The 23,887-nt window shown below is 42.3% G+C and overlaps 2 protein-coding genes across 2 annotated transcripts; both read left to right on the top strand.

Annotated features, from left to right (window-relative positions):
- Positions 1-9,572: 9,572 nt before the first annotated feature.
- Positions 9,573-10,142, top strand: LOC308303348 (Parkinson disease protein 7 homolog; the record flags this gene model as incomplete). The annotated part of the gene is made up of 1 exon (XM_080747703.1): positions 9,573-10,142. One exon carries the CDS (start codon positions 9,573-9,575, stop codon positions 10,140-10,142), a length of 570 nt encoding a protein of 189 aa, XP_080603829.1.
- Positions 10,143-17,349: 7,207 nt separating this feature from the next.
- Positions 17,350-22,758, top strand: cyp26a1 (cytochrome P450, family 26, subfamily A, polypeptide 1). The gene is made up of 7 exons (XM_080748162.1): positions 17,350-17,753; positions 18,208-18,432; positions 19,123-19,404; positions 19,891-20,034; positions 20,721-20,855; positions 21,062-21,208; positions 21,699-22,758. Exons 1-7 carry the CDS (start codon positions 17,565-17,567, stop codon positions 22,038-22,040), a joined length of 1,464 nt encoding a protein of 487 aa, XP_080604288.1. The 5' UTR covers positions 17,350-17,564; the 3' UTR covers positions 22,041-22,758.
- The last annotated feature ends 1,129 nt before the right edge of the window (positions 22,759-23,887 follow it).

The following is a 23,887-nucleotide window of genomic DNA, read 5'->3' as shown; positions in this document are numbered from 1 at the left end:
ACCTGTTAAAAAACTGAATGCAGTTGATAACTATGTTAAACATTTACGTTTGGGTGTAGTATGACACCGTCTGAAACCTTATAGCCATTAATTATTTTAATGTAAAGACAAAAATGTATGTAAAAACTTAAGAGCTATTCTGTTTGATTAGAAAATGTTTCTATTTTGTGTAACTTATCAAATTACTTACATATAAATGGTAAATGGTGCATTTATATACAGTAGCACCTTTCTCCAATGAGCTTTATGATGGGAAAAAACAGAACACCACATTAAATATGGTGCATTTATATACAGTAGCACCTTTCTCCAATGAACTTTATGATGGAAAAAAAACAAAACACCACATTAAATATGTGAATATTTAAATATTTGTATGTTTGACCTTCCGTCTCTTGCTTCGACTTTAAATAAGACCTAAAATATTATTTCAGTGCGAAAGACTTGGTGGTGAAAAGGTAAAGCACAGGACTTGTAAGCAGAAGGTTGGGGGTTTGAATCCAGGCTATAGCAGCTTCAGCTTTTTGTCCCTCAGTTGGTGTATGGAGACATAAGTTGCTCATGCCCAAATATGGGCTGGTGAGGTCAGACTTAGTGTGATGCGTAGGTTATCTCCATATATGGAGATTCAACTTCAATGAGTAACCATGGCAAACTGTCAACTGCCCGTATGTCTTGATAATTGGTAAAACAAACTTTTGGCCTATTTGTGGAGATAAGCGACCGATTAGGGAGTCTTACTGGTTGTAGTTGTAGTTGTGAGCGTGTGCGTGTGTTCTAGTGGTCTTTGTGTCTATGGTTATATCCTGTGTTTGGTGGAATAAATCATCTTGTATTAGACCTGCTCTGCCTCTTGACTATCTCTTGAGTCACACCCTGACCCAAAGTGTCAGCTCCTGCATTGACATCATTCTCTGACAACAGAAGTCATATTATATTGCATCAGCTTACTTTCTTGTGATGCTAATTTGTTTACAGTACAGCTATTAATTGGTTTATTTGAATGATTAGTTTTAGTTGCAATAAATGCAAAAATGGAGGTGGGTGTTTTCTATTTCTGTAATTTGTGAATAGAACAGCTCAAAGCAATGTAGTTAAAAAGTTTGCTCGAATAAACTTAATTTAGCTAATCAAGGAAGCCGGCGTTAGTACCACAATGAGAAACTAGTTGCAAAACCTAGTAAATTATTTTATTCAATACCGCAAATGCACTTGATTTAACAAAAACATAATTTAAAAAAAGAACTTGGTTGGAACTGCTATAGTTTTGATCAACTGATTCTAAGAAGTTGTGCTTTCAAGTGTAAATCTGGGTGTTCTATTAAGATGGTTCTAAAGAACAACCTAAATTGCAGTTGTCATAATGAACCCTAGTCATAAGAGGGTGTATCTAGTAGATTCAGTCATTCTGTCAGGGGTAGAGGTGTTTGCTGTGGATTTTCAACTATTGACATGTCGGCTCTCCTTTTCACTTTAAATATAACCTCCAACCATTCATTAGTGTGAAAAGCCTAGTGGTGCAGTGGTAAAGCAGAGGACCCACAACCAGTAGGTGGTGGGTTTGAATCTGGCTATTGGAAAGTCTTTAACTTTGGTCTTTTTAAGGCGAAATGCATGGAAGCAGCTCGCCTCCCTCGTCACGGAGAGGGAGGAGCATTGGAGGCAGCCCAACCTCTTTTTCATGCCCTCTTTTAGCTCTGGTAAGAGAGGGTGGAGCATAGATAGAGCCCGCCTTCAGGGGGGAGGAATTTACATTCAATTATAGAATTAATTATTTTCACATTTCTGTTTGATTCTTTTGAGGAATTTGTTATCATTTAATCGTGATCCTTTTTTTATTTAACCCCATTGCAAGCTTAACCTGATCTTGGTTATTTTATTGAGACTTTTTTTTTTTTGTTGTTTTGTTGTTTCAGTTGTTTGATTTTTTAGTTGATCTTTGGTTTTGTTTGAGCTTTGAACCTGCAACCTTTGGTATATGAACCTTTGATTTATCTTTTGAGCCATGCTGGCATGCAGGAATCTTAGGGAATGTAATATTTAACCCACCTTTTAGAATTCAAATGGACAGTGAAAATGTTCATCACGAGTTTTGAACCCCAGACCTTTCACATATGAACCCTTGTCTTATTTCTTGAGCCACAAGAACTTAAAAGAAGCAAAGGAAACGTAATACTTATTCCACCATTTAAAATATGTGGTTGATTCTTTTGAGGGACCTGTTATTTTTTAATTGCGATCTTTTTTACTTTACCCCATTGCAAGTGTGACCTAACCTAATCTAGGTTATTTTATTGAGGCTTTTGAGATTTTTGTTGTTTGATCTTTAGTTTTGTTTGAGCTTTGAATCTGCAACCTTTGGTACTTAAACATTTGATTTATCTTTTGAGCCATGCTGGCATAAAGAACTAGATAAAAGATGGAGAAAATTCCTTTCTGGTTTTGAACCCATTACCTTCTACTTATAAGGCCATCAGCTTAACCACTAGACTGCTGTATTTGACATGTGGTCTTTTCAATTTTGCATTTTTTTTTTTTTTTTAAGATTTGTTTTTTGGGCTTTTTTGCCTTTATTGGATAGTACAGTAGACTGATAGGAAACGGGGGGAGAGATGGGGAGAGACATGCGGCAAAGGTCGTCCGGATCAGGAAATGAACCGGCGACGCCGACAGGCATCAAGTCCGGATCAGGAAATGAACCGGCGACGCCGCCAGGCATCAATGCCTATATGTTATGCGCTTAGACCAGTAGGCCACCGGGCGCCCCAATTTTGCAGTTTTTAATGAAAGATTAAGTTACTAGAGCCAGGCAAAACATGGGAAATGTTCAAATCCAGGTAAGAAAAGTTAATAGAGAAAGATAAAATAAACAACAAATGGTTATGCTTGTGGTAATCTATCAAGACAGCCTCAGAGACAGACCGATAGGCGTCGCCCTTTCTTTGGCGATGGGTTCCCAGATTGTGCTTGTGGTAATGCCGGTTCAAACTTGAAAAATACACCTAGTGGTTTTGAACCCAAAACCTTCAGATAGTATGGTCAGGTAAAACTAAATGAAAGACCCCTGCAGGAATTGAACCAACAGCATCCTGGCATCAAGGCCCATTTCATAACCACTACTCCATCAAGGTTAACATTTTTAATACTCTGGAATGTTTGTCACTAAAAGATTAGATAAAGGTGTACAAGTAATGTAAAAGATGGCAGATATCTATGCTGTGTTTGAACCAAGGACGTTTTGCCAATTCTGTCTCACATACAGTTCTTTACAGTTCTGCTTGTGGTAGTTCCAGTTTGAACTTGGAAAAACATGCTCAATGGATTTGAACACAGAACCACCAACTTGAGAGACTTATATCTCAATTATTAGAACTATTCTTGCTAGGATTAAACTGGGGACCTCCAGGCAATAAGGCCCATATCATAACCACAACTACTCCATCAAGGTTATCTCAATGAGACTACTCTTCTACGTTTTTAAAGTGGCCCCACCATCCTTTTCAAAATGTATATAAATATTGGTCCATAATATGGTTTTATAGAGGTTTTAACCTAAACAACCACTAGGATAATTTAGATATTTAAATTTCATGTTCTGTCTGTCTCTAATTCCAAGCCATTTCAGATGCAACACCAAAATGCCCTTTGTTGGCAGCGGGGCGCTATCTTTGGGCTAAAATTGGAACAATAGAGTAAAGACTAGAAAAGAAGATTCCTACGAAATTTTAAGTGTGCCTGCAGCTCGCTAAGTGTATGCATTAGCATTTTTAATATTAGCATTTGTAGCATTAGCATTAAAAAAATTAACATTAGCATTAGCACTTTTAGCATTAGCAGATGTAGCAGTTAGCATTAGCGGTTAGCCGTTAGGTCTGTCGGACCATCTAAGTACTCACGCCAAGTTTCGAGACGGTACCATGCTGCAAACTGGAGTTATAGCTGTTTAAAGCTCAGCCAATAGGAAGATAGGGGTGGGGCTTACGAGGGGGTGTGGCTTAATTAATACTTCCCTATTGGCCGTTTAAGTCCAGACACTAAGTTTCAAGACGGTACAATGCTGTGAAGTGTGAACTGGAATTATGGATGTTTAAAGCCCAGCCAATAGGATTACAGAGGGGGCGGGCCTTAATCAATTACAGCTCGTCCCTATTGGCCGGAAAAAGTCCAAAGTCGTGTAAGCGTTTTATAGTTTAAATCATGTTGCTAGGCGATAGTATGCCAGAGTAATGTGGCGCCAAAGTTACTCTAACCCTAAAGTATTTTTTTCAGACTCCCCCATTCAAAGTCAATGGAGTTTTTGGGCGTAGTTTTTTGCGAATTATGTCGCCATGGTAATGCAGATTGGTAAGAAAAGTAATAGCACCCCATTCCCGGCCGAGCCGCACATTTTGATGTATATATTGCGGGGGTGGCGTAAATCGTGCGGTAGTTAATACGTGCCGAAATTTGGCAGAACACTATATAAGTATGGCGGATTACAATAAGTGTTTTGCCATTGCATGGCAGGCACACTTAATTTGCATGGTACTGCAACGAGAACTGTGTATGTATTGTGCTGCCTCCTGCTTTTCTGTACAATCCAATTCAAGACAATTTTAGTGCCACTTTACCTCATGGTTCCATCTCATATATATATATATATATATATATATATATATATATATATATATATATATATATATATATATATATAGTGTCGATAGATATAGTGTCGATAGATATAGCCTCGCGTCGCCCTGTTCATCATTCGCGCCACCGCCACGCCCGGACGCGTGTTCAGATTCATGGGAAATGTTCAAATCCAGGTAAAAAGAGGAAATAAAGAAAGATAAAATTGACAACAAATAGTTATGCTTGTGGTAATGCCGGTTCAAACTTGAAAAATACACCTATTGGTTTTGAATCCAAAACATTCAGATAGTATGATCAGGTAAAACTAAACAATAGATCCTTACTGGAATTGAACTAACAACCTATTGGCAGCCAGGCCAATTTCATAACCACTACTCCATCAAGTTATCTCTTAGACATTTCTCTTGCATGATTTTCACTAAAAGATTAGATAAAGGTGCATGAGTAATGTACAAGATGGCAGATATCTATGCTGGGTTTGAACCAAGGACTTTAAAGTTTTGCAAATTCTATCTTTACCACTGCACAAACTGTAGTTTGTACTTAAAGTATATTGTTTCTTGTGTGTTCTTCAGTGTAAGATTAGATAAATGTTAAAGATCTAGGTAAAAGTTAGAGAATAGTCATTACTGCTTTTGAACTAAGAACCTTCTATACTAAAGGTCTGTATCTGAACCACTTTACCATTGAAGTTAATATTTTACCAGGTTCATGTGAATATCTCAATACAAGATTGGGTTACAAGAGCCAGGTAAAACTTTGGAAAATGTTCTTACTAGTTTCAAACCAAGAAATAAGAATATACTGATTGCAAGCCCTGTGTCTTAACCACTGCTTCAGAAAAACATAAATGAAAAAGGAATCAACAAATAAGAGCAGAACTATTTAACAGTTACGCTTGTGGTAGTTCCAGCTTAACCATGGATAAATATGCCCTTCCTTGGCAAGGGGGCACTGTCTTTGGGCTCAAATTGGACTGATACAGAGATTTGCATGGAACCATGATGACAACCATGTTGAGTCAATCCAATTCATTCAACTTTAGTACCACTTTACCTCATGGTTCCAACTCATATAGTGTCAATAGAATATAGCCTACCAAAAAGTACTCGAGGGGGCCCAAGAGGAAATGAGCCCCTTTGTGATATAAGGAAGGGCTTGTGACATAAATAAGGGCTCGATTTCAAAAGAGTACCGTTCAGACCCGCCCATTCAGAAAATCACTGAAATTAAAGGCAAGGCCTATAGTTAATGAATGGTGTTTATTTGGACTGGAAGAGACAATGGGAAGATCAAAAAACAAGAAAAAAATGTGAATTTCATGGTGGGGCCCCTTTAAAGGAGAGAGAAATCAAACCATTAGTGTTAATTGCTCAGATGCAGAAGTGCTGGGATTTGATCTCATGACCCTCTGGTATTGAGTCAAAAGCTTTTCCAACAGAGCTACCATGACTCAGAATGAATGAGCACCAAATATATTTATAAAGACATGTTGAGTCACCTATGTATATGTTAGCATAGACAATTCCATAGTACCGGTAATGCATCATTGAACTATGGGAAGACTAGGGTTTGAACATGGCACCTCTGAGCCAAAGAACCAATCATTAGACAGCTACACCACCTAAACTCAGAACTTTCTATACTAAAGGTCTGTATCTGATACATTATACCATTGTGGTAAATTTTAAGGCTGATCTCTTTCACGCTCTTTAGTGAAAGATTTGAGTCAGGTACAACATGGAAAATATGTCCTTTCTGGTTTGAACTAAGAACATTCTGTTTGCATGGCCCGTATCCTAACCATTTCAAAACCATGGCTTGTTTCACAGGCTTTAGTAAAAGATTACACAAATAAAATCTGGATTTTCTTTTTCCCTTGTTGGATTTGAATCAAGAACCTTCCATTAGAGAGACATTTTAACTACTACACTGTACTGCACCACCATAATTCAGACATTATCTGTGCTTATGCTTCTGATGATGAAGACTGCGTAGGGAGAAAGATACTGAGACAGACATGGTAAAAGACAATATGTTCACTCCTTAGCAAGGGAACCACTGCAGGTAAAACTTACCTTATCCTTGTTGGTTGTGAACCTAGAATCTTCAGATTGTCCATTAGTCCATTATCTTACCAACTTCACCACCATGGTTCACTCCAACATTTGTGTTCTTCACAAACAGGTACAAGAGCCAGGTGCAAACTTGCAAAAATATTCCAATATGACGATTTGAACCTTCTGTTTAAGAAATAGTGATGTCTATCTTATGCCATAGACTCATACCGTAGAAGGTTGAGAAAAGTTCAAAGAATTTAGATACAGTGTCAGTTTTCTTTTTTACTGTTTGGAGATTGATGTTATAGCTTTTTATTGTGTGTTTTTGTACCAGTTTGATTTCATAGTTGTCTTGGTTGTTTATTGAGTTTTGAACTTTGAACCTATTTATAAAATAAAAATGTATAAAAATCATTTGAAAATAGATGGTCTACAAGCTTACAATGTGTCGCAACGCATTGTGAGCTTGTAAATTGTCAAATGGCCAATATAGGGCTGAAGTGATTAACTTATGTTTTGTTGCGACCGTCAGGTCACAAGTTACTATGAAAAGCTCCACCGGCTGTCTGTCTGTTCTTCTGTCCCTCCGTCTGTCCGTCACACCACGCCACATCACGTCACACTTTTGCCCTACTCTTATCTACGGCACCGTTGCCCCTATCCATGCCAAACTTAGCACACACACACTCCTTGGCTGGCATACCACAACCTCCGCCCCTGATTTCTCACGTGCCCCTCTTCTAGCGCCACCATGAGGTTGCTTTTTGCAGGGAGTCTTACTGGTAATGATACTCTAAATCTACAAAGTAACTAAGTACGTTTTCAAATAATTTGCCTCTGAGATGTAGTGGAGTAGAAGTAAAAGTATGGAGAATTGGAAATACTCAAAATTGTACTAATATATGATACTATAAGTACAGTACTTGCGTAAATGTACTTTTACACCGCTGCTAAATGCAAGGGCTCACAGTGATCTGTCACCTTGCATCTTGCTCATCCTGCCTCGTCCCACACAAACACACACAACCAAACAGTGCGGTGAACTTTGCCCCAGGTCAGCATTTCAATGTGAGGTCACACGAGGATCCCTGTCGCCTGCGAGGTAATGAGGCGAGAGACCTTTAGAGAGCTCCATAATGACCGGGCGCCAGCCCACTTTTTTTTTTCTCCAACGCTATAGGCTAGTATGTCCTTGTTTTGATGCCATATATAGTATGACTTTTTCCTTTTTCTTTCTTTCTTTTTTTACATCTTGTTTTTCTTTTATTATTATTATTATTATCATCTTTTTTTTTTTTTTTTTTGACAAAACAACTTTGTAGGGATTTTTGGACACGAAGTTGCATGTAAATATTGGAGGTCTGTGGTATGAAAATGTTTGTGGCCGAGAAATGAGCGTTGCAGGGCGGATACATATCTGACTGGCCCTCGCGGCTCCACGGTGGAGGTCCAGTGAACAGCAGCGCAGCGTCGGGGTCTCTGTATCTCTCATCACTCTCACAAATGCGCGAGCTCTGTCGAAAACATTCAATCTACAAGCTCACATTATAGTATAGGCTATCAACACGGAACACTAGCAAAGTTGTGTTTACTTTAAGCTCTTCTTTCCTCTTGAAAACGGTCAGCGACTAGCGTGCGCGCACGTGCGTGCGTGCGCGCCTCCACTCTCCAGCCAGAGTGAGAACCAGCTGACAATGTATCCGCTATGCGACGCTCAAATCACGGCCACACAAGCTTTTGGAAGTCGGCGTGTCTCCCTCCCAAATTACCGCTGTTTCCTTGGCTTCATAGCCGAGAAAATTAACTTGAAGCCGGGCTGAATGAATGAGAAGACACCGCTGAGTACCGAAATTAAGTCGGGAGGTCACAACATTTCGGCAGCACCGTGAAGCCGAGTTTAGTCGGTTGACGCCCCTCCGAACCGGGGACGACGACCCATATTTGGGTTTGGACAGTGCCGAACCGAAATTAGTTAGGCTCCTTATTACAGTGTGAATCGACCCTAACTATTAGGAACAGTGGGTGCTATTAACACAACGCCCAAGAAACAGTTAGCATGTTGAGTGAGAGAGAGACACACACACACACACACACACACACACACACACACACACACACACACACACACACACACACACACACACACACACACACACACACACACACACACACCACCAGAGTAGAGAGTTAAATTAGCCTTGTCTGCCCAGTGCCTGCCCGCTGATGGATTTTTTCCTGTTAGGACCAAAAACATATTTTTTCATCCTGAGTCTCTGTTAACAGTACCTATTATAAGGTGGTGGCAGCCACGTGATGGTACTGGTACTTAACCAGTACCAGTAAGCCTTTCATATCAGTGATGTGATCTGAGTGAGTGTGTCCGAACGGTTCTCTCCTGAAATGAGGACTGGTGTGAGGTCACACCAGGGCCCATTTCCTATTGGGCCCCCTTGAGAAGGGGGCGGTACTTTTTGGGAGGCTATATTCTGTTGAGACTATATACAGTATATGATATATGACCTTTATTGAAGGATAAACCCCCTATGAGGTGGAACAATGAGTTAAAGTGGTACTAAAATTGGAACAATACAGAGAAGATTATGATTGACTCTACATGGTTGGGAATGTTCCCCCAACTTCCCCGCTAGGAGCGCAAGTACCCATTATAACCATTGTCCGAGGACGTTATGCAGTCATATTATCATAGTTCTTGGAGGCCAGTCTATGACATTAACTTGACGGATTGGCTATGCTTTGCCGGATGTTTGTGCCGCTGCACCAATATAGTTGGTAGCGTTCACCCCACAAAAGTCGTAGTTGCAGATACACATTTACAAAGCTCAACATCCACCTCTAGCTCTTTGCCACTGCTTCTCTGCCATGGCGGGCAAGACCGCATTAGTAATCTTATCAACAGGTGCAGAGGAGATGGAAACTGTTATTCCCGTGGACATCATGCGTAGAGCCGGGATCGCTGTGACAGTGGCAGGACTGACGGGTAAAGAGCCCGTTCAGTGCAGTAGAAATGTTGTCATCTGTCCAGACACCAGCCTGGAGGAGGCCAGCAAACAGGCTCCGTATGATGTGGTTCTTCTCCCGGGAGGGATGTCAGGGGCTCAGAATCTGGCAGAGTCTCCTGCCGTGAAGGAGGTACTGAGAGATCAAGATGGCAGAAAAGCCCTGATTGCTGCCATCTGTGCAGGTCCCACTGCTCTCTTGGCACATGGCATCGGCTACGGTGGCACAGTCACCACCCACCCTGCCGTGAAGGACAGGATGATGGCCGGGGACCACTATAAATATTCTGAGGCTCGAGTGCAGAAGGACGGCCATTACATCACCAGCCGCGGGCCAGGGACCAGTTTTGAATTTGCTCTAACCATCGTAGAAGAGCTCATGGGGGCTGAGGTCGCATCTCAAGTCAAGGCACCTCTAATGATGAAGGACTGATGATCGAGGACAATTTGCTTTTGCCATTAAGATGGACGCAGCGCTATTAATTGCTGGTACTGTAAAGTAGCCAATTTAGCAACAGTAAATTGTATAGCGCCTTTATCCAAAGCACTTTACAATGCTTTACATTCACACAACAACGGCAGATAGGAAATTATGCAAGGCACCACCAACCTGCTCATCGGTAGCTGTTACCGGTATGTGAGCTGGGGTTATGTGTCTTGCTAAAGATGTGTCTTGCTAAAGACACATAACCCAAGACACATAACCCATCAACTCAGGATCAAACCGATTCCCTGTATGAAAGAGGTTCAGTCTGTGTGTGTGTTGGGCCAATCTCACCAATACGCTGGCCAGATGAGTGCCAGATTTATTGAGGAAGTGCCTTCACGTGTAGTATTTTAACATACATTTTAGTCATGTTTGGTCAGATCAAATTTGGAATCATACATTTTACCATCTTTAACAAATTGGTTGTGGACATATTTATTGTCCTCAAAAGCCTGGGAACCCCATACTGTACAGTATATACTTCATTGATCAGGTTTCCATGCCCCCCCCCCCCCCCACACACACTGAAAAAAGGCCGGTCTACGAGCTCACAACTTGTGAACTTGTAGATCAGCTACTTACCAGCTACTCCCAGAGAATAGGAACGCTAGGGTTCATGGGGTCAAACCCTATAGGCCTATACAGTACGTTGTTGAGCGTCGTCCCTCAGGGCTCTATAGTGTGTCTTTTTTTGTTTTTGCTTTGCTGAAATTAGCCGATCGACGAGCTCACAACGCGTTGTAGCTGCGTTACAACGCGTTGTGAGCTTGTCGATTGCCTATTTTCTGTGAACGTTTTCCCAGAATAGGGTTGGGACGCTATAAGGTTCAAGGGGTTAATTGGTGGCAGGGAGGTGACAGAAGAGAGAGAGAGAGAGAGGTGGCTCTCTAACCTGAGGCCACTTCCTCCTCCTGGCCCCATGTCTCCTTCCTGCATGTGAATAGAAGTGAGAAAACCCTGCTGCAGCGTTTTAGTAGCAGCCAGGCATCAAACACTTTGACCGGGCAGTAAAAAACCTCTCCTCCATTCAAGCAAAGTCAAACAATGAATGCAGCAGTGCAGACAGACGGGGGTGGAGACCTCAAGTACACTACTGCTGTAGTCGCGAGTTAGGCCTACTTGTATTTATGTGTGTTTCATTATATCCATGTATCAACGTATGGGTCTGTTCCTCCTCCTTGTGTGTGTGTGTGTGGGGGGGGGAGGAAAGAGGGAGAGAGAGAGAGAGTTGGGGACGTGGAGTTGACCTCGTGTTGACCCGAGAGTGTTGTGTTCCCTCTGTCCCCCTCCTGGTGGGAACTAGCCTTGTGTCACCCGACTTTACACTGCAGAGGAAGGCCTGGTTTTCCTTTTAAACTGGCATGTGTGACCGGGTTTAGAAAAATATTGTGGGATATTGTGTTCCGGGGGTGAGTTCTGGTTGGTGTTGCATTGCTACGAGAGAATAAAAGATGGGCACACCAAACCAATATTATACCAAAAGAAACCAGATGATTATACCAAACTAAACACATTTTAAACTAGAACTGCACTCTGTCAAGGTGCCAACTTGCACCTTGTGCACAAGTAGGCCGTGGATGGTCTACTTGTGCACCAGCAGAGCACGCCATGAGGTGCGCTCACCACCGTCATCACCAGGAATGCTGATCCCTTATTGGCTGTTAATGATGACGTTGCCAGAAATGCTGGTCCCTGATTGGGCTACGGGCTTAAACACACACAGCTACCAACCTACCTACCTACATACGCAGCCGAACGCAGTACTTAATAGCAGATAGATCTTACGTTTTTCAAATTGAATACAATTAATTTTGTCTTGTTTTTTTTTCGGACACGAATGCAATAAATGTGGCATCGGTCGACCAGCAGGGACCAGCATTTCTGGCAACGACATCATTAACAGCCAATGAGGAACCAGCATTCCTGGTGATGCCAGTGGTGAACGCACCTCATGGCGCGCTCTGCTGGTGCACAAGTAGGCCATACATGGCCTACTTGTGCACAATACTTGTGCACAAGACGCAAGTTAATTTAGTCTCTGTCAGGTGGAAACCTTGTATGTCCAGATCTGTTACTTTACCAGTACCGCTTTGCATGATTTTAGGGCAAGATTTGTAGGAGCAGTGTCCAAAAATGTGTTTTGCAAGAATCTGCCTCATGGTGGCGCTAGAAGAGGGCCATGTGAGAAATGATGATGGGGTGGAGGTTGTGGTTTGGCAACCAAGGAGTGTGCAAAGTTTGGCATGGATAGGGGCAATGGTGGCGGAGATATGAGTAGGGCAACGTGTGACGTGACGGACTGACAGCAGGTGGAGGTTTTGATATTAACTGTGACGGTCGCAATTATTTTAAAATAGTGAAAATAGACGATCTGCCACCCTTACAATGCATCACATTGTGACGCATTGTGCATTGAGCTTGTAGATCTACTACTTCTGTACGACACTCTTGAACTATATGGCATTCGTTTACAAGAAAAACGTAAAATGTTTAAATATGGAGATATGAGGTTTCTGCCCAACAACAGCTGTGCTTAATGCCAACTGTCACCATGTTGCTAAATGGAAATAATGTGATAATACGCTTTGTTGTTGTTGTTGTTGTATAAAAAGGTGGAGGCAGGTGGTGGAATAAATGGCCTGGAGAAGTTGTCATTTCTTTTGCAGACGTTTCCGTGTTTCCAGTATGCTATCCAGAGGTGTGTGTGATGATGCATTTATGTCTGTTAGTGATAGAGCGGTGATCATGAAAATATGTGATAGATTTATGTTTGCTGCTGTTAGCCTATAATTAGTTATTTAACCTGCCAAGAAAATCAACAACTTGGCTGTTAGTCACCATGAGTTTTTTCAACAATCACTCAGGTGCCTTAGATAAATACACATAGAATCCGATTCCTCAGTGTGTGTGGTCATGTGTGTGTGTGTGTGTGTGTGTGTGTGTGTGTGTGTGTGTGTGTGTGTGTGTGTGTGTGTGTGTGTGTGTGTGTGTGTGTGTGTGTGTGTGTCTGTCAAATAGTTAATTTATCAATTTGCAACTGTGAAATTGTGGAACCAAATGCACCCCTATTATTGATCCATTTGGTTCCATTTGTAGTTAAAATAATTACAAATAAATTACTGTGTGTGTGTGTATGTAATGTAATCCATTTGCTCTGTGTCTGTCTGTATGTTTATTTGCGTTATTGTGCATTTTAGATTAAACTGTGACTGATAAGTGATAACAACAATGCTTTTTAAGTTGCAATCACTGCCTCTATCTCCCTTCCCAGTGTGTGTGTGTGTGTGTGTGTGTGTGTGTGTGTGTGTGTGTGTGTGTGTGTGTGTGTGTGTGTGTGTGTGTGTGTGTTCGCACTTTGGACAGTGAACTTGGTGGGGTTGCGCGCGACAAGAGTTCACCGAGATGTCACGGTGCGCATGCATGTTCGTGCGGGTCACCCGCGGGTCAGTGCGCGAGAACGAACGAACGGTGGCAGAGAAAACACACACACACACACACACACACACACACACACACACACACACACACACACACACACACACACTCGGGAGCTTTAATGCTGACTGAGCACTCTCTATCTCTGCTATCAACTAGGCCTATCTGTCTCTCTTAAATGCGCGCGCGCACGCGCGCGCACACACTCGACTCAGATTATCTCTCTCTCTCACACACACACACACACACACACACACACACACACACACACATCCCAGGTGTCCATTTGGCTGTGCGTAAAGCGCGGCTGCTATTCAACCAGAGAAATGTGACGCAATGAGCCGCTGACTGAACGACTCGTCATAACCAGAGCGCTGGTTGGTGGGTGTTTTGTTATTGTTCCAGCAGTGACCATGCATGCACTGTCTGTGATTAGCATCATCACGGCAAACACAACCTTAAAAAGCTGGCAACAGCAACGGGAAAAGACAAATGAGTTTATGCCAAAAACAAGCTGGAGGGCAATCTCTTGATTTCATTTTTATGGTGAATTAATATAGCCCTACCCATACTTTGTCATGTGTCACACATAAATTGAATAGTAGACGATAAACGTGTAGATCTGCTATTTTATTTTATTGTATTTATTTATTTTCTCCAAGTGAGTGTGAATGGTAACCGTTTTGGACACAGAACCGATCTTTATGCTAGCCTATATTAGATCCGTGAAGCAGTTATCAGCCTCTGATTGGCTGCAAGTCAATCGGGCGTTTATTGCGTTTCGTGAGAACGGCCAATAAACATATGATAGTCTCCTCTACACTTGAACTTCCCTTCAACTCTCTGTCCTGTGTGTGCGCGCGCGTGTGTGTGCGTCAGTCAGTGCGTGCGTGTCGTGTGTTAACCTGGGAATAGTGTTTCACACGTCGTTCACGTTGTGATGGTGGAGCATATGTGCACCAGGTGGGTGTCTGTGGCTTATGGAGGCTGTTTCACTGTGAAATACTGACCCAGTTTAAGGAACTGTAACACTGTCCGTTTTATTATGTTGCTCAGCTCTGTCATCCCGTGGAGAATAGCAATCAATCAATCATCTATATAATATATCAGTGTGGTTCTCACTCTAAATTGACCCCTACAAGTCTGTAACTCTGACAGTGTACGGTCTGACCCAACGGGTCCATTTGGTTCCATTTGTAGGCTACACTGTCAGAGTTAAGGGGAGACTTCGAAATGTAAAAGTTTGAGAAACATAACACTATCTATCTATCTATCTAGGCCGCCTGTTCTATTCTAAGCTTTTTCAGCCACTTGGCGGTAATGATAATTGTTTGCGTCAGTTTACAGAGAGCACAGCGACGCCGTTCACCGCGGGGTGAATCCGGGGGCACCCTGACCCTCCTCATGAGCAGCTAGGGGTCCCGGAGGGGGGGGGAGAGAGAGAGAGAGAGAGAGAGAGAGAGAGAGAGAGAGAGAGAGAGAGAGAGAGAGAGAGAAACAGAGGGATGAGAGAGAGATGTAATGTGTTGTTGTAAAAGCAGGAGCCTTGCTGTCTCAGTGTGACTGACGGATTGGCCCTGCCTGCAGCCCGCTGCCTGTTGCAGCGCTCTGTGTGTGTGTGTGTGTGTGTGTGTGTGTGTGTGTGTGTGTGTGTGTGTGTGTGTGTGTGTGTGTGTGCGCGCGCGCGCGGACGTTATGGCGGGTCGTAAAAGACAACAGTCCAAACGCACGAGGAGAGAGAGAGAAAGAGAGAGATAGAGAGGGAGAGGGAGAGAGGATGTGGTGACTGGTGACAAGTTGAGCGCATTTTCAACTGTTTACTTTTCATGCGGCGTTAGCCTGTGAATAACCTTGCTTTCATTGGCTTGTTCGGTCAGTGCGTGTGCGTGTGTGTTGGGGGGGGGGGGGGGGGGGCTCTCTTATTATACTGACCCAGAGTTGAACCCGCTGCGAGCAGATACCGTTTTTATTACAGACGTGAGCTATATATACAGATACAACGAGGAGCGGTGTCACTGGGACACGCGCGCACGTGTGTGTAGTCTTTTCTTTTAGATAATTATGCTATAAGGGTTATCAAACTTTTTCATCTCAAATGAATAGTAGCCTATTATTTGGGCAGATGCTACAATATTTGTGTTGGTCATTTTTCGAATAGGCCTATAGCCTAGTAAAGTAAAGTCAAACTGACTTTGATGCTATTAACTCATTTTGATACATCGTGCATGCACGGTGGACCCCTCTGGCCTCGATCTGGAACCCTCTCAAGGACCCCTGGGGGTCCCCGGGTCTCACTTTGAGAAGCACTGCTGTAGATTAGAACAGTGGTTCTCAAAGTGGATTCCAGGGACTCTGTAGGTTCCTTTATGGGATGTCTAAATTGAACCATACACGTCTGTAACTGACAAGTGTCCATGTGTACACTATCAGAGTTATGGGGAGACCTTGAAAATTGGAAAGTTTGAGAAACACTGCATTAGAACCCATGGGCTGCACCTCCACCAGTGACGCAGGCACAACTAGAAGGTTTTCCAACCCAGCTATACTTAAATCACCGTTAATCACTATTTCATTTCATAGTCAGTCATAAAGACATGTAAACACTAGTCCGCTCCATACACCCACTGGCGGAGGTGAGAGGCAACGTGTTGATCTAACGGATGATTATAGTGTCGTAGGAAAAACAATTGTGTTATATCTGTAATTAATTACAACATTAACTTTGAATGAACCCAGTGAGACAAACAGACTGGGAGAGAGAGGGGGGTAGGGGTAAACTAATGAGGGATTAAGATTTTTTTTTTTTTTTTTACATTTTAGTTGATAATGTGCTTTACTTTTCAATTAAAGCGCGCCCCAGGCATTAGGCCCTATATACTTCTTATCCTACGACCGGGGATTAAAAAGCCGCGGTAATGAGTGTGTAAACTAGCTGAGAATTCCCCAACAAAAGAGCCTTGGGATGCGGTCCATTGTGTCGGGGAGTGGTATTGGTGGGGGGGGAATCATCACCTTTTCACAGTGAAATGTGCCAGGGATTGTCTCCGTACAACAGGAGGTAGGGATTAAAACAAATGGTGCGCAACAAGCCAAGAGAGAGAGAAAACGTACTCACATTTTATACTTAAGTAAAAGTATCAATAGGAAATAGCCTACTCCATTACAAGTAAAAGTCCGGAATTCAAAATGCAGGCTATTAAAAGTACAAAAGTATAGGTATCAAAATGTAAAAGTAGGTAGGTCTACTCATCATACATAGTGCAGAATGTGTCATTTCAAGTTTTCAAATGTGTAGGTCAACAAATATTTTGAAAATAGCAAATCTACAAATGCGTCGCGAAATGGCCGAAATTATAGGTCTGCACGTTTTGTAGACTAATAAGAATCCAAATCTAGCCTACAAAGTTTTCAAATTGAATGTAGTGGAGTGAAAGTAGGCTACAATATTTGGATCCAAGATGTAGGCCTAGTAGAGTAGAAGTAAAAGTATTGGAAAATGGAAACACTCAAGTAAGGTACAAATTCCTAAAAATTGTACTCAAGTACAGTACTTAGGTAAATGTACTGGGTTACTTTCCAGCAGTGGAGAGAGGGGTTTTGACGCGCTCCCAGTGGCTCCCGGCCAGGCAGTAGAGAGCCTGGAAGGGGCGGGGCGAAGTGACACCCACAATTAAAGATGAACTTTGCGTGAACTAATTTATCTGAGGGAGCGAGAAGGTAACAGGCTGCCGACAGACCCCGTGGGAGCCTATAAAAGACGCGGATCAACACCCTTTAGCCCTCAGTAGCAAACAAACGCCTTACCTCGCCACACACATACACAACACACACACCTGAACTGTCTGTCTGTCTGTCTGTGACTGAGCGCCTATCTCTAGAAATACTTTTTTGAGCTTGACGCGCTGTGTTGTTGGACTCCTATCCAGATCCAGAATGGCTCTAAGCGCGCTGCTTGCCACATTTCTGTGCACTATCGTGCTTCCCATCTTGCTATTTTTGGTGGCAGTGAAACTGTGGGAAGTTTATATGATCAGAGGGAGAGACCCGAGCTGCTCCAGTCCCCTGCCTCCAGGATCCATGGGCTTACCTTTCATTGGAGAGACACTGCAGCTCATCCTCCAGGTAAGTTCTTCTTTATTATTATACTGGCTTTTAAAAAACACTTAAATACTGGACGTGCTGGGCTAGAACAACTTGGACACAGGGATGGATTTATATAAAAAAAAAAAAAAAACAATGTGATTTACATGAAAAATGATTTTGCTTCCACGCGTAATGCGTAAAAGTCTAGCTTTATTAAGGAGAGGTTAATCATAGGTGAAAATATGATCACATAAATTCTGTAATTGTCATATAGCTTGTTCCCCCACAGCTCTAAATAGGCCTACATCAAATGTATCTTCTGGAAATCCAACCTGTTGCACACAGCCAGTAGCCTGCATGTTCTATCGCTGTCGCAGGTGTAAACGGTGAACTTATAGGCTAGCCAATTTAAGCCAAACCAAGACAGAATAGGATGACTCTTCTTTTGGACATGTTTTCTAACTGAGCCACTTGGTGTCATCGGTTCCTCCAGAGGAGAAAGTTCCTGCGGATGAAACGGGAGAAGTACGGCTACATCTACCGGACCCACCTGTTCGGTAACCCCACGGTGCGCGTGACCGGAGCGGACAACGTCAGGCACATCCTGCTGGGGGAACACCGGCTGGTGTCGGTGCAGTGGCCGGCCTCCGTGCGCACCATCCTGGGCTCGGACACGCTCTCCAACGTGCACGGCGCCCAGCATAAGAGCAAGAAAAAGGTAGGCATGCTGTGGTAGGCATCTGTGCTATTCCATTCTTATAATGGCCTTTCATATTTTAAACGGATTGCACGCTGAATAATTAGTGATGGCGATGAATAGGCAATGAAAGGCTGTCGTTCAGTGACTTGTTTAATTTTTTGTCTTCGTGGTAATGAATGTGTTCCGAGTTTGCTGACCCACGCTTCCAAGAATAGATACATCGATACATCATTGAGCATAATATGGATCTATCCAAATCCAAGTCGATTCAGAACGTGTCTAGAACCAATTTGAAACGCAACTGTCAATGCAACGTAATTTTAAAGATAATAACGTACAACATTGTACTGTAGCCTACACATATGTTTGATTTGAATATCCCTGTCTATATCAACATGCATGCGCAGCGACAACATTATGGTTGTTTTCGTGCGTAATGTTTGTCATTAGTATAGTAGGCAACCAGAAGTTATGTTTGAGACGGCATTCTAATTTCTGGCACTTTGAAAATATGAATGAAAATAGAACAAACATCAGAGCGTCTGCACGGGTCGGGTCATCACTTATTGACAGCAAGCAAGCCATTATTGCGCACGGTTAAATGTGTCAATTCTTATGAAGAAACCATCCAATTACGCCGGAGGATGCAGCTGCCTGCGTAGATGGAAATAAACGTCTAAATGTTTTCCATCTACTTTCTCCACTCAGGCCATCATGAGAGCATTTTCCCGGGACGCGCTGGAGAACTACATCCCCGTCATTCGGGAGGAGGTGCGCGCTGCGGTGCAGGACTGGCTCCAGAGGGAGTCCGGCGTGCTGGTCTACCCCGAGATGCTGCGTCTCATGTTCCGCATAGCGATGAGGATCCTGCTCGGCTTCGCTCCAGAGCAGATTAAGACTGACGAGCAGCAGCTCATTGATGCCTTCCAGGAGATGATCAAGAATCTCTTCTCTCTTCCCATTGATGTGCCTTTCAGTGGACTGTACAGGGTAAGAATATACTATTGATTCTACTTTTTATTATAATTATTATTATTTTACAAATATTGATAACTGAAATTATCTGCACAGCTCACAGATTGTCTATTTTAGTTATTCATTATAGGACGAGGTATAATTATAGTGCTTACTTGAATGGTTCATGGCTGTATGGATACTTGGATGGATTGACAGATTGACACAATGAATGTCAAAATTGGATAACTAAGAATTCATAACAAAATAAGGCATGGACATGGCATGACAAAGTTGCAGCAAATTAAACTGTTATCAGATGGTGATGTAACTATTGTGTGGCTTAAAATTAATTATTTGTAGTCAATCAATACATTAGTGAATGAAGTTGCAACAAATAGAACTTGAGTCGCAATATGTTTTATTGTGCATTTTAGTACAGTATTGTATAAAGACAATCCGCTCACTCACTCACTCCACTCCTTCCACCCCCCCTCCTCTCCCATTCTTTATCTCCTCCAGGGACTGAAGGCGAGGAATTTCATCCATGCTAAGATCGAGGAGAACATTAAAAAGAAGTTACAAGAGTCCGAGTCCAAACACATAGACGCTCTGCAGCAGCTTATAGACAACAGCAGGAAGAGTGGGGAGCCCTTTAGCATGCAGGTAAACACAGGTTCATACTGTACTTAAACTGTGGGCTTCAAGCTTCTAGCATGCAGGACCCTTACTGACTTCAAATTAACATTTAAGATTGTACTGTGTTGCATTGCATGATTTGCACTAATCAGAAGTCCCTTTGAGAGGATGCAATAGAAATTTTAAATGACACAGAATTGATCATAGCGTTGGGAATACAGGCTTGAACATGGCTTTGGGAATACAGGCTTGACGTAGGCTTGACAAGTGCAGTGGTGTGTTCTAGACCTTTTTGGAGGGCATACTATAATCTATGATCCGCGGCTATTAGTGTGGCCAGCGCATACGCCAGTGCATAATGCCTATCAGATACGCTACTTTGAAAGGTTCACGAGGGCATACGCTTTTTCATTAAAAAAATCTTCACAGCATACTCTGTATACCCACTTGACCGGTAGAACACAGCACTGGACAAGTGTGTATTAGAAATGACACCTTTAGCAGCTAAAGATGAACTTCTAATTTATTGCATGGCCACTTTGAGTCGACACATTTTTTCAGGTGTTATGTCGGTCATGAGATGAATTATAAATGATCCATAACTGAACTCTTGAGTGTCTCCTTTCAACAAATGCATGACATAGCTATGTATTTATGTCAGGGTGTCCTTTAAATTTAAACTAATCTGTATGTTTTAATGGATCCGTCCCCAGGCCATTAAGGAGTCTGCCACTGAGCTGCTGTTTGGAGGCCACGAGACCACTGCCAGCACAGCTACCTCTCTGATTATGTTCCTGGGATTGAACCCTGAAGTCATGGACAGATTGAGACAGGAGATTATGGACAAGGTAACCAGACTGGACCCATTGTTTAATCCTTATTTTCACTGTCAACCTAAAATGGCATGAGCCACAAAAAATGATAAAAGGGGCAAACATACTGTACATTAGAAGGCACTTTACCTTCTTTGACTTGGGATGCCTCAAGCCATCTGGTTATTTTTTGCGGTGGCTGTAATAGATTTGTCTGTCTCTGTCTCTCTCTTTCCTGTCAGGAGGAGCAGGGGATGCACTTAGATAGTCTCAACATTGAGTCGCTGGAGCAGTTAAAGTATACAGGCTGTGTCATCAAAGAGACCCTGAGGATAAACCCTCCCGTCCCCGGAGGATTCAGAGTGGCTCTCAAGACCTTCGAACTAAACGTAAGTTGAAAACTATTTCTCCGCGTCTGTTGTATCCAGGGAGGGGAGGGCGACTGCTGCTTGTCACCGCTGGCCTTTAAAGTAACGGTCGCAGGTCGGATCCTTGCCATAGCCACTGTGTCTGTCCAGCAACAGTTGGGTGTTCATTAACCATGTAGTCTGTAGTCTTTCCCTCGACATCTTCACCCTAAAACTACCTAATAGTTTCCTTTGTCCTCCCCAGAGACTCATGTTTGCTAGATCATTCCTAAAGGCATCAAAATAAACTGAACCTAAATGTTCTAAATCACGCAATGGCACAATGTGTGGGTTCTAAGAGGCAGGGAAATGCATTCATATTAAAGTTAACAATATGTTTCGACGCAACATGTTTTCATCTTTAATATCAAGTTATTTCCGGCAAAGTGACGGCGTTGTGCCACAAGTATAACTCGAGCTTCAGACTATGCCTGATCAACAAGCTAACAATGAATTCTTATGTTCTTAACAGGGCTTCCAGATTCCCAAAGGATGGAATGTCATCTACAGCATCTGCGACACCCATGATGTGGCCGAGGTCTTCCCCAACAAGGAAGAGTTCCAGCCAGAGCGCTTCATGTCCAAACTCACAGAAGACTCGTCCTCCAGGTTCCAGTATATTCCGTTCGGCGGGGGTTCGAGGATGTGCGTGGGAAAGGAGTTTGCCAAGGTCCTTCTCAAGATCTTCCTGGTGGAGGTAGTAATGCAGTCTAACTGGACTCTTTTAAACGGGCCCCCCACCATGAAAACGGGACCTACGGTTTACCCCGTGGACAATCTACCGACCAAGTTCACCAGCTATGTGCGCACGTAGAAAGTTGGGTGGAAAAAGCAGTGTAGTGCTTTTTTTATTTGTTTGTTTGTTTTTGTTTCCCTAATAGTCTGCTGGGGTGTCATTGCAAAATAGTTCCCATCTTACTGCAAGTCAAAGCATCAAGTACTGTATAAACGATGCACTAAGATAGTTTTGGGAACAAGTAGACTACAGTTGGGAAGCAGAACACACGTGGCTGCATTTACTGTACATGGAGCAAGAAATTCAGGATTTGTTTTGTTTTTATCTCACAACCTCAAGTACATGTGATTCCACTGCTTCTTTTTAGACGGTAAAGAGATTTGCTCTGTGCTACAAAAAGTTACAAATCAAATCCTGCGTGCTCCTGTGAATGCAACATTGGTCAATCTTTGGCATAAAGCAAATTGTACATATGAATTGTTGTAGATTAATGAGATGATACATATTACATTTTATATTTTGATATGTTAATGCTGCAGATGTGTGTGTGTGTATATATATATACTGTGTATATATATCATGTTTTTCTTTTTTTAAGACGCGAACGAGCAAAACGAGAGGCACTATATACGGTCATGGAACACTTTCCAATCAATCCAGAGGTGTATCTATGGGATGGATGTACATTTGTTTTGTAGATTCTGTTTATATAGCTTTTTGTATCTTACCCCAACTTATTTAAATGACTTGTTTTATTGTATGGGCCTTTTATTTAATAAAATGTTTTTGTGGAAAATGAATGCAAGTCATGTTTTTTGACAGTTGAAACACTTATATCTGCAAAGGAGGATGTGACCATTCCGCCACTGTTCTTTACATAGCAGGACATAATCTGAGGCAAAGTTGCATGAAATTGTTTCCACTCCATATAAAAAATGCAATTGGCCTAAACGTATTTCTGTACAACCAAAGTCTTTGCACGTGTGCAATGGATGGTCAGGGTTCGACACACATGGGAACCAGGTGTAAAGTGACCTAAGCTCCCCTAAAGGCAATAAAAGTTTACATTTGATATGGTCCACTAAATCTTATAACTCGCCAACATAGGCAAAAGTAATTTTTTTGGGGGGGGACTCAATTAACACTGAAACAAGTTTAATGGGAACGGAGCGTCTGTTTTACTAGGGCCAGATGCACTGTATTTAACTGATCCGAGTCATGCAGAGTTGCTTCCCCAGCCTCTCTATCACCCATCGGTGACCTCGATCAGAGCACAGCTAGTGTGCTTAACAAACCCTCAAATACCCGGAACGCGCCCGAGTCGCGTTAGATCTTAACCACTTTAACCATTATTTTATGCTTTAACTATTGAAAAATAGCAGATATACAAGCTCACTGCGAGCTTGTAGATCTGCTATTTTTGAAAAAACTTGCAAATGTGTGCAAGTCTTTGAATATCCTTGACCCGACTTCTAAATCCTTCCTCTAAATCAGTGGTTCTCAAACCTTTTCATGTCAAGGACCCCCAAAATTACATTTATTTGGCCGCAGACCCCCATCTCAAAATATGTTGTTCCAGGGACCCCCCCAGAAGCAGAGATTTGAGTTACAAAAGTTTGCTTTGAAAAATATATATTGAAAAATGTGCCCACATTTTTCAAAAATAGCAGATCTACAAGCTTGCGAGCTTGTGTATCTGCTATTTTTCAATAGCTAAAGCATTCAATAATTCTAGGCCTAAATGGGTTAACAAAGTCATAACACTCCCTTTGGCCCGGTCATGAACTTAACCCATTTTCAGTATCAAACATTACATTACCCAAATCTCTCTCTCTCAAAAAGGGAAAATTAACATTTTCATGGCCATTATCAGCAGGGAAGGGGATTGGTACAATGGTCTCCTGAATAAAGAGATTAAGGTTTAA

The sequence above is a fragment of the Nannobrachium achirus genome, assembly GCF_963921795.1.
Source record: "Nannobrachium achirus genome assembly, chromosome: 18".
NCBI lineage: Eukaryota > Metazoa > Chordata > Actinopteri > Myctophiformes > Myctophidae > Nannobrachium > Nannobrachium achirus.
The sequence above is the reverse complement of the archived record's forward strand: the minus strand, read 5'-3'. Positions and strand labels throughout refer to the sequence as shown.